Raw genomic sequence first — 18,582 nt, 5'->3', positions numbered from 1 at the left:
TTGAAATGTATGAAATATGATATGTCAAGAGCTTTGTAATGTTTTGAACAACTAATAAAAAAAAGAAAAAAATTTGTTTTGTTTAGGGTAAAATAGGATCTTTTAATAAACAGATATTGAACTCTTGCTGTATACTGAAGATATACAGTTTTTGTCCTTAGGGAGTTCATTGTCTAATAGGGAGAACACACATAAAATAATGATGCAATGGCAGAAGTGCTGTAATAAAGGTATGTACTGAATGTAATGGGATTAGAGGAAGAAGCCATTTGCTTGCTCTTGGGGGAAGATGAGTGTCATTGGCAACTTTCCAAGATGGCTATCTTTACCCATTACTTGTATAGTCTATAGTGTACTAGTGTGATTGCCAATTATATCTTGCAATACAGAAGTCTTCTGAGAATACATACCTTGACAATTATATTGCTATAGTGATATCAAGTATTGTTTCATATTTAGAGTGTAAGTATAATGGTTACTGCAAAAAGACAAAAGATTAAAAAGTTTCAATTTTTTATTTCTGTTCTTCCATTACTTTCTGTATGAATGAAATCAATAGGCTTTATCATAATTATGTCTCTATATTAGTAAAGGGATTTGAATGGGTTTACCCCCGAGTTCATCATTTTAAAAATGCATTACAGCATGACTAATTCTATTTGGGTGGAGGGAAAAGGGCCTAAATGTCACATTCTTGACATCCAAGCTTGCATGTCAGACTTGGTAATTAACAATCAGAACAAAGTGTACCAGTTTCTAACCTGAATTGTCTATTGTTATGTTTGATTTGTTGGTGTTATTGACCATTGACTTTTTTTGCTTCAATTTTAGAAAGATTTTTAAAAAGTTTATTCTTCTTAATAGTCAGCAACCATGTTAACTTTGTGTTCTGTGTTTCAAAAAAAAATCTAAAGGAGGTACATTACATATGAAAGACAATGTAAGTATAAAATAAATTTTATTATTAGAAGGAATTAATTAAAATACATCTTGGAAAAAATGGTCAGATTCTTTTAGTGAAATTGCCTTTGTTTTTACTATAAATTCTTAGAACATTAGATTCTAAGCCAATATTAAGAAGTGTTCTTTGGAATGAAGTTAGAACAAACCTATTTTTACTCTTATTTTGTTTCCTGTACATTTTAAAATTGTTATTTTAAAATCTGCTTTATAAAAATTCTATATTTCTTAGCATCACTAATTAAACTATGATTCTATTTCATTCCTTATAGGCTTTTAAGGGAAGAAATCCATACAGATGTTACTTTCTCTACAGATTATACTTTGTTCAAAGCACACAAAGCAGTCCTTTTAGTAAGGGTTCCTGACTTCTATTTCCATATTATTGGACAGACATCAGACAGTATAACGAATCATGAGCCTGTTCCTGTGGAGAATGTTGAAGTTTTAGAATTTAGAACATTTTTACAGTAAGTGCTCTTTTTTCCTATTACATTTAATTCTAATAAATAATTGGTATTTTTAAAACTTTTTTAATTTTTTAATTTTTTTAATTTATTATTTTTTATTGGTTATTCAAAACATTACAAAGATTGCAGAATCACATTGGTTACACATCCACATTTTTACATAATGCCATAATATTAACTGTTGTATTCTGCTACCTTTCCTATCCTCTACTATCCCCCCTCCCCCTCCCCTCCCATCTTCTCTCTCTACCCCATCTACTGTAATTCATTTCTCTCCTTATTTTTTTTCCCATTCCCCTCACAACCTCTTATATGTAATTTTGTATAACAATGAGGGTCTCCCTCCATTTCCATGCAATTTCCCTTTTCCCTCCCTTTCCCTCCCACCTCATGACTCTATTTAATGTTAATCTTTTCCTCCTGCTCTTCCTCCCTGCTCTGTTCTTAGTTGCTCTCATTATATCAAAGAAGACATTTGGCATTTGTTTTTTAGGGATTGGCTAGCTTCACTTAGCATAATCTGCTCTAATACCATCCATTTCCCTGCAAATTCCATGATTTTGTCATTTTTAGTGCTGCGTAGTACTCCATTTGTATAAATGCCACATTTTTTTATCCATTCATCTATTGAGGGGCATCGGGGTTGGTTTCACAGTCTAGCTATTGTGAATTGTGCTGCTATGAACATCGATGTGGCAGTATCCCTGTAGTACGCTCTTTTAAGGTCTTCAGGGAATAGTCCGAGAAGGGCAATAGCTGGGTCAAATGGTGGTTCCATTCCCAGCTTTCCCAGGAAAGTGTGAATCAGGAGGTGTAGCGATACCAGATTTCAAACTGTACTACAGAGCAGTAGTAACAAAAACAGCATGGTACTGATACCAAAACAGGCGGGTGGACCAATGGTATAGAATAGAGGACACAGAGACCAATCCACAAAATTACAACTATCTTATATTCGATAAAGGGGCTAAAAGCATGCAATGGAGGAAGGATAGCACAACAAATGGTGCTGGGAAAACTGGAAATCCATATGCAACAAAATGAAACTGAATTCCTTTCTCTTGCCATGCACAAAAGTTAACTCAAAATGGATCAAGGACCTTGATATCAAATCAGAGACTATGCGTCTGATAGAAGAAAAGGTTGGCTCCGATCTACATATTGTGGGGTCGGGCTCCAAATTCCTTAATAGGACACCCATAGCACAAGAGTTAATAACTAGAATCAACAAATGGGACTTACTTAAACTAAAAAATTTTTTCTCAGCAAGAGAAACAATAAGAGAGGTAAATAGGGAGCCTACATCATGGGAACAAATGTTTACTCCTCACACTTCAGATAGAGCCCTAATATCCAGAGTATACAAAGAACTCAAAAAATTAGACAATAAGATAACAAATAACCCAATCAACAAATGGGCCAAGGACCTGAACAGACAATTCTCAGAGGAGGACATACTATCAATCAACAAGCACATGAAAAAATGCTCAGCATCGCTAGCAGTCAGAGAAATGCAAATCAAAACCACCCTAAGATACCATCTCACTCCAGTAAGATTGGCAGCCATTATGAAGTCAAACAACAACAAGTGCTGGCGAGGATGTGGGGAAAAGGGTACACTTGTACATTGCTGGTGGGACTGCAAACTGGTGCGGCCAATATGGAAAGCAGTATGGAGATTCCTGGGAATAATTGGTATTTTTAAGCATGTATAGTGTGTGTATGTTTTCATTTCATTTATTTTCATCTCTTTAATAACCTGGTAAGGAAAATCTATTAATTTGAATTATAAATTACCATAGTAATTAGTATTAGTAGAATCTATTAATATCATAGGCTAATTATTAATAGAAGCTCAGTACAAATTTAAGACTGATCCTGGCCTGCAATTGTTGCTCAGTGGTAGAGTGTGTGCTTAGCATGTACAAAGGCCTAGGTTTGATCTCTAACACATACACATACACACACATACACACACACACACACACACACACACACACAAAAGACTGATCTTGGGAGAGAAGAAATGAATGGTGTGCTCTCTGATAATTTGAATGAATTATTCTATGCTAGGGTGACACCATTGACATTTTGGTTTAGATACTTTTTTTGTTGTTGTGGGGGCAGTGCTGTGCATTTTATGATGTTAGTTGTGCCGTCTTCAGACTTTGCTATATATCCTCTGGGAGTTTGGTGTGTGTGGCTATTGAGAACCATTGGCACATACTGATTTATTAAATAGGGGCTGGGGTCGTGGCTCAGTGATAGAACACTCACCTAGCATGTGTGAGACACTGGGTTCAATCCTCAGCACCACATAAGAATAAATAAAAATAAAGCTATCATGTCCAACTACAGCTAAAAAATATATATATTTTTTTAAATAAAACTTTAAATAGTTTATAAAATATATTAGATCATAACTGTTTTTATTCTCATGGCTTATGTCTTAGTTCATTTGAACTGCTAAAAAAGGAAGTACCTTAGTTCTGGTAATTTATAAACAACAGAAATTAATCACTACAGTTCTGTATTTTGGGAAGTTCTAGATAAAGGTTCCAACAGATTTTGTGTTTGATGAAGGCTACTTCCATATAGATGGCACCTCCTTTATGCCTTCACATGGCAGTTGTTATGGACAAACTCCCTCAGGTCTCTTTAAAGGGCACTAATACCATTCATAGGTTGGAGCCCTCATGGCCTAATAATCATTCAATTGTCCCACCTTTTAATACCACCACATTGAATTAAGTTTCAACATAGAATTTGGAGAACATAAGCATTAAGACTATAGCAGCTTTATGTGGTCAAAATTTTTTGAAAATAGATCATCAGTTAAACTTTATAGTATTTGGAGGATTCATGTGTTTGATGAACTTAGAAAATTCTCATCAACTAAATAATGAGAGAAACTAATTTAACTTAATCCCATTCTGTACTTCATTTCTTTTTATTATTGAATAATATTCAGTTGTGTATCACATTTTATTTATCCATTTATCAGTTGATGGTCATTTAATTTTTTTTCTATTTTTTTGGCTATTATGAATAATGCTGCCATGAACCTTTATGTACAAGATTTTGTGTGAATTTATGTTTTCATTACTTGTGGGTAAATATGTAGGAGTGAAATTTGGTAGGTCATATGGTAAGTCTATATTTAATCCATTGAGGAATTCCCAGACTTTTCTAAAATGGCTATACCATTTTACATTCCCATTGTCAGTAGATGAGAGTGAATTTCTCCATATTCTTAGCAACATTTATACCTCTGTCTTTTATTATAGTTATGCTATAGATATGAACTAGTATCACATTGTGGTTTCCATTTGTGTTTCCCTAATGTTAAGCATATTTTATATACTTATTTGCCATTTTAATCTTTTTTTGGAAGCTGTTAATGTTCTTTGCCATTTTTTAAATTGGGTTATTTGTCATCATTTTACTGAATATTCCTTATATTCTAGAATATTAGACTTTTACCAGATATATGATTTGCAAATATTTTCTTTCATTTTGTAGGTTGTCTTTTCACTTTCTTGATGGTGCCATTTGTGACATGAAAGTTTAATTTTTTTTTGTACTGGGCATTGAATTCAAGGACATTCTACCACTGAGCTTCACTTTCAGCCATTTTTATTTTTATTTTTTAATTTCGAAACAGGGTCTTACTAAATTGCTGAGGCTGCCCTTGAACTTGCAATCCTCTTGCCCGAACCTCTGGAGTGGCTGGGACTACAGGACTTGCCACTGTGCCTACTACAAAGATTTACTTATATTTTCTTCTAAGGATTTTATGGTTTTATACTTTTGGCTCTTACATGGTCTAAGATCCATTTTGAGTTAATTTTTTGTGTGTGTGATGTAAGCAGTCATGTCCGACTTTATCCACAGTTGTTTCAGCACCATTTTTTGAAGTAACTCTTTTACCACTGGAACATTTAGACACCTTTGTTGAAAACCAGTTGTACATTGCTCTGGATTGAATTCTCTTCCTCTAAAATTTTATGTTGAAGTTCTAACCCTTATATGATGATAGTTGAAGATAAGACTCTAACCCTTATATGATGATAGTTGAAGATAAGATTCTAACCCTTATATGATGATAGTTGAAGATAAGACTCTAACCCTTATATGATGATAGTTGAAGATAAGGCCTTTGGTAATTAGATTTAGGTAATTTCATGAAGGTGGGGTCCTCATAAGATTAGTGACCTCATAAGAAGAGAGACCAGAGAGCTTGTGCTCTCCTTCTGTCACCACTCTCTGAAGACACAGTGAAATGGTGATGTCTGGAAGCCACAAAGAGGGTCTTTACCAGAACCCAACCATACTGGCACTCAGATCTTAGACTTCTGGACACCAAAACTATGTGAAATAAATTTCAATTATTTAAGCCACATAATTTATGGTATTTTGTTATGGTAACCTGAGCTGACTGATACACTCATAAATATAAGGGTTAATTTCAAATCTATTCCATTGGTATGTATATCTGTCATTATGCCAGTATCAATGGTCAGTTTTTGCTTTTCTGAGAAATAAAGGTGGATTATTGTGTCTTTATGTCCTGCATCATATTTTCTGATATGCCTTTTGCTTGTAATCAGAATCACATTGACTTTAGTGTAGAAAATTGTCTTTGGATCATTAAATTTTAACTATATGTGTGTGATTTGGCCTATTCTTCATTATATGTTCTGCCAGTTGGTAGAGTCACCTGGTTTTTTTTAATATTTATTTTTCAGTTTTAGATGAACACAATATATTTATTTTTATTTTTTTATGTGGTGCTTAGGATCAAACCCAGTGCCTCATGCATGCTAGGCGAGTGCGCTACCACTTGAGCCACATCCCCATCCCGTGTTTTTTTTTTTTTTTTTTTTGAGTTATATGAAGCTCCTATAAGCAAAATGGAAAATTTGGAAATTGCCTACCCTTGATTTTTCTTGTTTCTTAGAACAGCATGATATACTATAATTTAAACAGATATTTAAGTGTTATTTAGAAAATTATTGTTTTCCAGTGTAGACCACAGGCCTTTCATTGAGAGTTCCAAATATCAATTTTAAAACATATACCTTTGGGGGTGCTGAGGATATAGCTCAGTGCTTGCCTCCCATGTACAAGGTACTGGGTTTAATCCCCAGCACCATAAATAAATAAATAAATAATTTTTCCCCCCTAGTAGATGGTACAGTGGAGTTCTTATGAAAACAGGCTTTGTAGTCAATCCAGGTCTACCATTTCTAAGTGTATAAACTTGTACTAATCACTTACCATTAGTTTTCTCATCTAAAAATGGCCATAATAATAATAATATCTACCTCATAGAGTTATTGTGAGGTTTAAGTGAAATAATTGTAAAGCACTTAGCACAGTAACCTGATATTTAATAAGCACTGAACAATTTTTTTTTTCTTTTTTGGTAGTACTGGGGATTGAATACAGGGGCACTTTACCACTGAGCTATATCTCTAGCTCTTTTTATTTTGAGAATGAGATCTTGCTAATTTGCCTAAGTTGGCCTTGAACTTGCAATTCACCTGCCTCAGCCTCCCAAGTCACTGGAATTACAGGTGTGTGCCACATTACATTGCACACTGTACAAATTTTAATAAATTTGTTCATATTAGTAGCACTTTGAAATTATACATTTCTGCAGCTATTAAGTGTATGTTTAAAAGAAGATCCTGAGCCAGGAGCAGTGGTACATTTCTGTAATCCCAGCTACTTTAGCACCCTGAGGCAAGACGATCACATAATCAAGGCCAGCCTCAGCAATTTAGCAAGATTCTGTCTCACAATAAAAAAATAGAAGGGCTGGGGATGTAGTTCAGAGGTAGAGTACCCCTGGGGTTAAATCTTAGTACTGTAAAAAATCAAATTAGTCAGTCAGTGAAGATCCTGGAAATAGCTTAAATTTTTCTACATTAGAGAGAGAGAAATCAGTGTTATTCTTTATTACATTAAAAGTGATGGGGGAAAAGATTAAATTAGAGGTAGAACAAGAGAGTGAAATCAGTCTTAGACTTGGCATCAAAATAAGTATCTGCCTCCTTCCAGCTGTGTGTTATCTTGTTTGATTTCTTTCAGCCTCAGTTTTCTCATTTAAAACAAGGAAGTTGGAGTAGCTGGCCTTGTACTTCATAGCATTTCACAGTGCTATTTTTTAAGCAGTTAATCGTATTCTATTTTATATTAGGTTAGTCATGTATGTCTGTGGTTATGTAAGCTCTTTGAGAATAGATTGTCTCATTGATGTGCACATCCAAATGATATCTAGTATCTTATACCTAGAAAGTGCTTGTGATGTGCTCTCTGTTAGCAGATTGTGTTGAAATTTGACTACATTAAAATAGTGCATAAGGAGAGTATTACAATGGAAAACAGATATTAAATTTCTTTTAGTTAAAGCTTATAAAATAGATTTTTGAATTTTTGCTATATGAAATTCAGTTCTTTGTAAGTTTCTTCAGTCATATCCTTTCTCTTTGAATCAATAAAGAATTTTTTATGTTGCTACTTATTCTACAATAATTCCTTTCGTGTAAACTTGAATTAGAGAATGAAATATAGTTTTTGAAAAGTTGTTTTATATGCAGTAACTTCAGATATGGCTCAAATGTCAGTGGAAAATAGTGCTTGCTTTATGACTTCATGATTAAAATTCAAGTGAAGATCATAAAACTCTTTGATTTCCCCAGAAGACTTACCATTGTTATTATGTCTGTATGTATGAGAGGGAAAGATGAGGGAGGACTTTGAATTTTCAGTTTAACATTAATAACTGGGAGATGCTATAATAAAGTATCAGATAAACACATAAAACAACATAGGATAGCTTTCTTAGGTGGTGGCTATTTTCTCTGTTCATTCCTTTTATTACTCAGGCTGGAAATGGGTAGAATATATGTCTTCTTTGTATTAACTATAACTTGTGTATTTTTTTCTTTTGGTACTGGGAATTGAACCAAGCACATTGTGCCTGTTAAGTCTGCACTCTACCACTGAGTTACACCTCCAGCCATGTATTTTATTTATTTTTGAGACAGGACCTCAGTATGTTGCTCAAGCTGGCCAAAAACTCCTGGTCTCAAGTGATTCTCCCAACTCAGTTGCAGGCCCATGCCAGTGCACCTGTTTTCAGCCATGTATTCTTGATGCCTTGGTATTTGGAGTCTTACAAACTAACTGGGGAAAGAATTCCCCTCCCAGGGTTAACTTGTTCCTAGAGATAATAAATGACTTGCCTGTGAATACATCTTTTATATGCAAATCAGCCAATCTTGAGTCCATATACCCACCCATACACCTTCCTTCATCTAATTCTTACACTCCAGGAGACAATATTCCTCTACCCTGATCACCCCAGGGTCAGGTATCAGACAACTGGGGTGATCAGGGTAGAGGAATTCTACCTGTATATAGCTAGGAGCTTGACAACATTATTTAACTATGTAATCCTAATCCTGTTTAGTTACTCACCTCACCTTGCTCATTCCTTCCTAGGAAAACCACAGTAATAGCTTTTGAGGGTCTGAGTTTGATCCCCAGTACTGGAAGACCAAAAAAAAAACAGCCTTTGTCTATGTTTTTTCCCCGTTCCTTCTCCCTCCTAACCAAATCTGTTGCTTTTTCCCATGTGGCCCTGCATAGCACGGTTCACCCCCCACCTTCTGGGAGTTGTAAATTACAGATTATCTTTTCAGTAGCAATAATTTCCTGATCTGTCTGCCTCACTATAACTGAACAAACCCCAAATCCCTGGTACAGTTTAAACCACATATGAATGTCATTGCTGCCTTCAGACCATTCTCCCCCCTTATTCCTAAACTCCATGTCTTTGAATCTCATTTACTAGTCTATATACCACTAGGTGGTCATCCGTAGACCTCCAGGTCAGTACTCCTCATTCCTCAAAGTTTTTGGCTACTGACTTTTGTCAGTTTCTCTATAACACAATTCTTGGTAATTCCAATTGCTGCATAGATAATGCTTCCACTAACTTTGCCTCTCAGTCCCCTTAATTGCTATCTTACAGTTTTCTTGTTTTCTACTTTACCTAATTTCCCAGCACAACCCAGTGTTAGTGTGTGAGAACCAGCTCCAAGGTGTCATGAAACCAAAGAGAGGCAAATAGACTTAGAATTGTACAGAGTGCAATTTATTGAGACACTTACTGATGGAAGCATGATAAATGGCAACAGCAAGACCAGTTGGAATCCTGCAGTTTGGGTCAGAAAGAGAGGTTAGGTTAGGACAAAAGTGACTTCATTCTAGCTGTAATATACCTGGTTTATCGTAAGATAATATCAAAGAATTAGGAACATCCTTGGAGCCAGGGCCCACTCAAATAATTTTGTTTATTTATAGTTTGCTGGGGAACTATAGAGGAAAAACTGACTAGGATTATTCTGGGAGTGATATGAGTTTATGTCTCAAGATAGCTATAGTCATTCAAGCTGAATTCATATACCTCAACTATTCACTACCATGTCAAATTGTAACTCATGTCATTACCAATAGCTGACTCTATAATCTCTATTCTAAGCATCTCACTCCCTAATTTCTACCTCCTATCTTTCTAGCCTACTCCTTTTAGGACTCCAGCTGTAATGATTCATTATTTTAGTGCATTTTCTGTTGCTCTTACAGAATACCTGAGACTGGGAAATTTATAAAGAAAAGAGGTTTATTTCGCTTATGGTTTTGAAAGTTCAAGAGCATGGTGCTGGCATCTGCTTGACTTCTAGTGAGAGCCTTGTGGTAGAAAGTGGAAGAGAAGTGAGTGCAGGCAAGGAGAGACACATGTATGAGAGAGACCAAAGGGAGGTGCAAGGCTTGCTTTGTAATAACCCACACATGATAACTAATCCAGTCTCTGAGGAAAGACATTATTGATGAGGGCAGTTTCCCTATTACCTAGTTACCTCCAAAGGCCCCACCTGCCATATTGGGAATCAAATTTCAGCATGAGTTTTGGTGGGGACAAACCATATCCAGACCATCGTATTCATCAATTCCACCAGGATCTGAAGTTAATCTTGCCACATTTTTAGTCTCTGATTTTCTTATGTTCTCATTTCTTTCCTATATTATCTTAAATTCCCTTTGGCTGTGATTATATCACTCCTTTTACATACAGCCTGGACACCTTGTCCCATTGGAATTTGTTTTATTTACATGTCAAAACTGCAAATCTTATATCCAACCTTTTGACTACTCCACTCTTGCTTCCGCACAGCTGAATGCGGCTGGAAAAAACACACACAGCCATGTTTGTCAGTCTTACTTTAAATTTATGGCTGTGAACATCAAGTGATGACTGTTAATTCTATGTGGTTTGGGTCTTCTATTCTGCTTATATGTACAACATTGATTTTCTGTGCTTGACCACTTCTGACTTCCTGAGATAAATCCCACTTGGTCATTGTGCATAATCCTTTTTTTTCTTTTTTTAAAAGAGAGAGAGAATTTTTTTGATATTTATTTTTTAGTTTTCTGTGGACACAACATCTTTATTTTTATGTGGTGCTGAGGATCGAACCCAGCGCCACGTGCATGCCAGGTGAGCGCGGTACCACTTGAGCCACATCCCCAGCCCATGTGCAGAATCCTTTTTATAAGTTGCTGGATTCACTTTGCTATTTTTTTTTGAGGACTTTTTCAGTGTTATCAGTAAGGAATATGAGTCTGTTTTTGTTTTATTTTTCCCATTCTGATGTCTTTTTCTGGCTTTTTTCAGGTAATACTGGCCTCAGACAAGTTAGGAAATGTTCTTTCCTCTCGTGTTTTTTTTGGAAAAGTTTGTGAAGGATTGATTAGTGTTAATTCATTAAATGTTTGGGGGAATTTACCAATGAAACCAGATGGCCCTGTTTTTTTTTTTGTGTGTGTGTGTGTGTGTGTGTGTGTGTGTGTGGAAGTTTTTGGTTACTAATTCATTCTCCTCATTTTTTAAAGGTCTACTCAGGTATTCTGTTTCTTCTTGACTCAGGTTGAGTCAAGAAGGGATGTGCAAGGCTTGCTTTGTAATAACCCACACATAACTAATCCAGTCTCTGAGGAAAGACATTATTGATGAGGGCAGTTTCCCTATTGTAATTTATATTTTTCTGGGAATTGTTCATTTCCTCTAAGTTATCTATTTTTTTTTTGCATTGTATATTACATTTAACACTAAAAAAAATTTTATAGACTGCTTTTCAAAATTTGTATAGTTTTAGATTTACCTTTCCAAAGTTATTCCAGAACTAAAAGGGTTTTAAAGTTATGTTTAATAAATATATAATTATTATATGTATATTTTATGTATAACACACATATACATATATGTAATATATGAAAGCATCATATTGGGAAACTAGCTTTTTCTTTTTAAGACTCACCCTTATTTTAATTAATATTTTTAAAATTTTGTCTTTTAGGATTGTATATTCATCAAACAGAGACATAAAAAACTATGAAGAGGAAATTTGTAGGAAAATGAAAACAGAAAGTGGGATACTACAAAAGAAACTTGACTTCAATTTTCAAAAGTGTAAAAATTCATCTGATTATTCTCTTCAGAAGCATGAAATTTCAGAGGATATTAATGATCGAGATGACAGTTTAATTTCTAATGGTGAGGTATTTTTGGTGGATTTTTAGAACATTTTATAGCCATGAAAATAATTATAATCTGATATAATTAGAGAAAATCAAACTTCAAAAACTGCTCTACTGATATATTTTTAAAAATAAGCATAGAGAAGTGAATATACTAGTGTGATCAATTTTGAGTTTCCCCAAGTACTTAGAGATAGGGTTATTATGAATAAATCCATTTGTAATTCAGTTTTCTTTTTAATACTGAAACCTCTACATGTCATTGTCCTTATTTTGTTCTGTACTAATAAAGTATTTTTTGAATTATAATATACGCTTTAAAAAAAACATCATGGAGCACAAAAATTGCTGTTATACAAAAAAAAAAGATAGTAACCCAATAAAAATGGCAGCTTAGTTTTATATCAAATGGTTAAGAAATACATGACTGCTACAATTCATATGACAATTTACCTTAAAAAAGACTAAAATTGCTTGTGGAAGTAGGTGTTAGAAGGATTGAAGCTTGTGAGTTGTTGTGAATTGGTAGAAAGAGGATATTAATTAGATACATAAATATACTGACAGGAAACCTGATGTCTCTGGATCATATGTATTATAGAATATTTTAGTGCCAGATCATATGTATTACAGAATATTTTAGTACCAGTTCTCAGACATCAGATTCCATGAGACAATGAAGTGAGTGCCTGTTGTTACCCTATCTGTAGAGTAGAATTGCACCACAGAAAAGGAATACCAAACTAGGAAACTAAGTTTTCCAGGTTGCTCGCCTATCTGCCAGTCATCCTCTCCAGAGAGATGGAGAGGAAGCGGGAAACACCAACTTTGGCTTTGGAAGGTAAACAAATCTTCCTTAGGGGAGAGAGGGGAAGGTAGTTTGACTACCTTGGAATGTAAGGAAATGGCTTCCTAGAAAGGCAATTCTCTAAGTCCATCTGGAGCAATATATTACTTCTAGATTCCAAGGAATGTTGCAGCTTAATCATCTTAAGCCAAGTTTACCAGTGCTTTTCTCAGAAAAATCAGACTGTGCAGACACAAATACTGATAGAAGATTGTGTCCCAAGAGTTATCTGAAATCAGAGACAAAATTTTAACACTAGGTATGAATGAATGGGTATGGCTCATAACATATAAGCAAACTGAGATATCTGGTAGATATTTAGGTGTGTGCATATATGCTTTGTATATTATTACATGGCTTGATTCATCTGGGTACAGTCTTTGGCATTGACATTGAAGTGTTTTTTATATATGAAATTGCATCTAACAACACTCAAAATTTAGTTATACTAAAATTGAACCCTAAAATATTAGTTGTGTAAAGATGTTATAGCAGAATTTACTACACATGAAAATACCTGTTAACTAAAGGGTCTTATTACTGATGTTTTGTGCAGCAGCAACCATCACCACCAAACTAATTTAATCTTGGTGAGAGTCCTTTTATGTTGCATTCATTGTATCTATGAATAAATGATTAGACAGTCTAGGCTTTGAAGTATTTATTAATATCATCTGGTCTCATGTAACCCTAAGAAGTAAGTGGTTACAGATTGATTTTTTTCAGTAAAGACTCTTATACCCACAAAACATAAAGGACTTTCTCAAGGTCATACAGAGCAATTGATAAGCTGGTAGTTGATAGACATTTTTCATGCTTCTAGTGTAGAGCTCTGCCAGTGGCCCCACAGCAGCCCTTTAAAGTGGCAAAACAAATAAGTGTAAGTAAAAAGAGCTTATTTACTCTTCTACCCCCATTATTTGACTTGCTTTCTCCATCACTCAAAAAACAACAACAACAACAACAACAACAACAACAAAAACCCAAAAAAACCCTCCATGCTCACCAGTAATCTGCCAGTTGCCAATTTAAGACACGTTTGGTCCACATCTTCTTAACCCCCTTGCAGTCTTTCATATCAGTGCTGCTCTCCTTGAAACTTCTGTCTTCTAAATCCTGATCTCCAGATTTTCCTTCTTGACCACTCCTCATTCTTCTTCACTGATATATCTGTCATCTTTCTGTTCCTTAAATAAATGGTATTCTCAATTTTTTTCTTGAGCTTTATATCTAACTATTGACTAGACATAGCTGTTTAAAAATACCTTAAATATTTCAAATTTAACCTATTACATACTGATTTAATCACCTCTACCCTTTAAAAATCTATTTTTATTTTTATTTTTTTCAGTGGAAAGTATTGAACCCAGGGACTCTTTACCACTGAGCTACATTCTCAGGCCTTTTTAATTCTTTATTTTGTGACAGGGTCTGCTTAGATGCTGAGGCTGCCCTTGAACTTGTGAGATTCTCCTACCTCAATCTCCCAAATAGCTGGACTAAGGCTTATGCCACTGTGCTATTTCTTTTTCTTTTACTTTTCTCTTTCCTCCCTCTTTCTTCCCTCTTTCATTTCTTCCTTTTATAGTGCTGAGGATTGAAGCCAGGGGTCTCACATACTAACCTGCAACCCCATCCCCTTCTTTATATTTTATTAGAGATAGGGTCTCACTAAGTTGCTGAGGCTGGCCCTTGAATTTGTGATCATCTAGCCTCAGACTCCCGAGTAGCTGGGATTAGAGGCTTATGACAGATGCAAATGGAGGCAGAAATTCCAAGTTTGTTACATTTGTAGGACCCAAGTGAAAAATTGGTGTTTTCAGCAAAAGCAGCCTCTAAGTCATTGTTATAGTAACAGGGAGCCAGATGTCATGGGGCCTTCTAAGACATTGTTGAAAACTTTAGTTTTTATTCTAAAAGAAATGGAGTGAGACATAAAGGGTTTGAACTTGGATGGACTATAATCTGAATTGCATTTTTAATGCAGTTTTGGAAGCTTTGTTAAAAATAGATTGTGGAGGTTAAGAATAGAACAGTTGAAAGATGCTGGTGGCTTGGACTAAAGTATAGGAGTGAAGGTGTTGAGTAGTATTTGGATTCTGGATCTCTTTTGATAGTAGAGCCAAAATTGGCATTGTAATATATATTTCAGATTTGTAAATTTGTTTAGTGAGAATCTGTTATGATTGAATGAACCTTACCAGATATACTAACTAAATAAAGTTTTCTAGATTGTCAAAGTATGACAATATACAATTGTTAAAAGAAAATCTTTAGACAAAGTAAATCTGAGTTATTTGAACAAGAAACAATTAATGAATAAATAAGCTCTCAGAATCAGAAGAGGTTCAGAAGGGTCTACTCTACTACATCGACAGTAGGTATTTATAGACAGAACATGGAAGTAAAGTACAGAAATAGCTTGATGGACTACAGTTAGGCCTTTGTCTTAATGGACATGATCTAAGTTGTTCACTACCTGTGATTAGATGACATGTCACTGCTTGTCTGTCCTTCCTTCCTTCCTTCCTTCCTTCCTTCCTTCCTTCCTTCCTTCCTTCCTTCCTTCCTTCTAGTGGAAATTGAACCCATGGGTGTTTTACCACTGAGCCATACCCTAGTCCTTTAAAAAAACTTTTTTTTTTAAATTTTGAGACAGGGTCTCACTAAGTTGTACATGCTGGCCTCTAACTCGAATTCTGCAGCTTCAGCCTCTCAGGTTGTTAAGCATGAATCATTGACTTCTGCTTCTGTTTGGTTGAGCTCTGGCTATTACCAAAAATATATACTCCTAAGTTAGGTTGCAGTTTATTATGTAAGAACTCAAAGGGTGGATATAGTATCAGGTCAAATGTTAATTTAGCACAGTGTAGTTTACACACACACACACACACACACACATGTGTATACACGTACACACATGTACACACACACAGAGTGACATACAGTGATGAGCCATGATATACAGTATAGCATTTTTTCCTTCTTAGGTATACATGTCTTATATTTCATTTCCTACTACCTAAATGGTGAATCTTTTGAAGAAGAGAAAAAATTTTTTTAAATACTTATTTTCTAGACCTCTTGTTTCCAGTACTAATCTCATGGTAAGTTCTCTAATAACCCACTGATTGCAGTTGAATTTCTTTCATATCAGTTTACATATCAGTCTAGCCATATTGTCATAAAGTAAGGTGTGTTTTGTCAGTTTTCCATCATTATAATGAACTACATGAGATAGTTAACTCATAAAGAGAAATGGCTTATTTTACTAACAGTTTTGGAGATTCTAGTCCAATATCAAGCAAACCAATTACTTTGGGCCTCTGGTGGGTGTGCCAGATGACAATGGTGGGAAGTACCTGTCAGAATAAACTGCTCACCTCATGGCCAAGAAGTGAAAGAGAAAGAGGCCAGGGTCCCACAAATCTCCTTCAAGGACATGTCTCCAATGACTTAAAGACTTCCCACTTAGCCCTACCTCTTGAAGGTCTATAGCACTTCCAATAGCACCACCCTGGGGACCATGCTTCTAACATATTGACCTTTGGGGGACATTCAACTTCAAATAGGGAATGGGAAGGAATTAAATAGTGGAAAGGAATGTCAAAATTGGAAAAATGTCAAACTTTCATGAAGTAAATTCATTTTGGGCATAATTTTGTGATATTATGCTTATATGTGTATCTATTTAAAGGCATATCTATATTTAAGTATAAATGAAAATACGTATGTCAAAGTAGAGAGTGTAGATGATTTAAAATTCTTTTATTTGAATTTACCACTGTTTAAGCAAGTTGAGATAATTACGTAAGAAAACCTTGCTAATATTAAAAAACAAAATTTGGGGATATTTATAATATTAAATAAAGTCAGTCTTATTTTTGTCTTTTAAAGATAATTATGACTTGGAACCTGCATCTGAATTAGGAGAAGACTTATTGAAGCTTTATGTGAAACATTGTTGTCCAGATATTGATATTTATGTTGATGGAAAAAGGTTTAAAGCTCACAGGTAAGTAGATGTGATTGATTTGGTGTGTTGGTTGTGATATTGGAGTATAGAAGAGTGATTCTCATTTTCTAATAACAGTGGTTTTCAAGCTCTACTCCATGTAGGCTATAGTGATTCCACAGTGACTCCTCAGGGAGTCTCTGATAGGGGAAAATTTGGGGTATCAAACCTGGATTTCCCGCCTGCAGGATCATATATGCACCCATGGGTTCACCCAGATGTGCACATGCACATTTCAGCCAGAGCAGATCTCATCTGTTCTTTGCATTGGACATAAACCTAAGATTTCATTGATTTCATTAGATGAAAATGTTCTGTGCTTGAAATGGGTTTGAAAGCCACTGTCACAGAAAATGTAGTTAATGCAGTTTTTAATTTTATAGACATTATAGTATTAAGAATGGTTATTTCTATGTGAATGACATGTATTTTCTCTGAATACATTTTGGCATAAATTCTGTGATACAAAATAGAGGATTCTCATAAATAGCATTGATTAGGAGGTTTAATACTTCAGTGTACTTTTTAAAAACCCTGTTTTGCTTTAAAACTGGGTTGCTTATACATTCTAGTCTTTTAGATTTCAAATTAAAATCTGCTGCCTGTTTTGGTTAGGCTCTTTTGATTGCAAGTCACTAAAATCTGCTTAAAAGAAAAAAAATTTCATAGGAAATCCAGATTATCTGTTGGAACTCAAGGTAAATAAGTACAGCTGGGTCTTACTAGTAGCTAGAATCAGAACCAGAAATCTGAAGAACCCAAACAGTTATTCTGATGCTCTTAAGAGGAAAAACTAGACTATTTGCAATGGCAAGGAGCAATTTTCTAGGTTCAAGCGTCCATAGCCCTTAATTACATTAGCAGTAGGTTTAGATTACAGGACTCTACCAACTTAGAATTCATTCTGTTTTTTTCCAGTTAATTGACAGCACACATTGCCAAATTCTAGGATTAACAGTTTGAACCAGACTATTATTAAAAATTTGAAGTTTTCTCTCTGGGAATATGTTATAAATCTATGTACATACATGACACTTTTTTTCTAATTCTTATGAAATCCACATTACATATAGTAAAATATAAAATGTAATATGAGTTAATACATATATTTTTATGAGTATATTTTCTAAATCAAATCATGATGTGTGTGCATGTGTGCACGCGTCTCTTTTTTAACCAACAATATTTTATTTAATTTTATATCCAGATTTTTCTTGAGACCATATATGCATTCCACCAAAGTTCTTCTTATATAACCTTTTTTTTAAAGAGAGAGGAGAGAGAGAGAGAGAGAGAGAGAGAGAGAGAGAGAGAGAGAGAGAGAGAGAGAACTTTTGATATTTATTTTTCAGTGTTTGGCAGACACAACACCTTTGTTTGTATGTGGTGCTGAGGATCGAACCTGGGCCGCACGCATGCCAGGCGAGCGCGCTACCGCTTGAGCCACATCCCCAGCCCTTTCTTATATAACCTTAAAGCTATGCTTTAATACAAGGAAGGCCGGACCCTGTGACCATTTGCAGTTTGTCCTCAGTGTCTATATTTGGCTTTTCTCTGTGTGCTGTTTAAGAATTAGCTAACAGAATTGTGTTTTAGGAGCAGGATCCAGAATATTAAGTTTGTATTCCAGGACAATACTTGCTTTCTGGTTTGTTTTGTTTACCTCTCAGTGAAAAAAG

At 34.9% G+C, this 18,582-nt stretch overlaps 1 protein-coding gene across 1 annotated transcript in view; it reads left to right on the top strand.

Annotated features, from left to right (window-relative positions):
* The window catches only part of BTBD8 (BTB domain containing 8), a 93,593-nt gene that overhangs the window by 5,631 nt on the left and 69,380 nt on the right, over positions 1 to 18,582 (top strand). The window contains exons 2-4 of the mRNA XM_081307943.1: positions 1,233 to 1,430; positions 11,861 to 12,057; positions 16,786 to 16,903. Of these exons, the coding sequence (XP_081164069.1) occupies positions 1,233 to 1,430; positions 11,861 to 12,057; positions 16,786 to 16,903 (513 nt within the window). The remainder of the gene's footprint in view (positions 1 to 1,232; positions 1,431 to 11,860; positions 12,058 to 16,785; positions 16,904 to 18,582) is intronic.

Source organism: Spermophilus citellus, assembly GCF_964194105.1.
Source record: "Spermophilus citellus genome assembly, chromosome: 9".
Classification (NCBI taxonomy): domain Eukaryota; kingdom Metazoa; phylum Chordata; class Mammalia; order Rodentia; family Sciuridae; genus Spermophilus; species Spermophilus citellus.
This window is presented reverse-complemented; position numbering and strand designations above follow the sequence as displayed.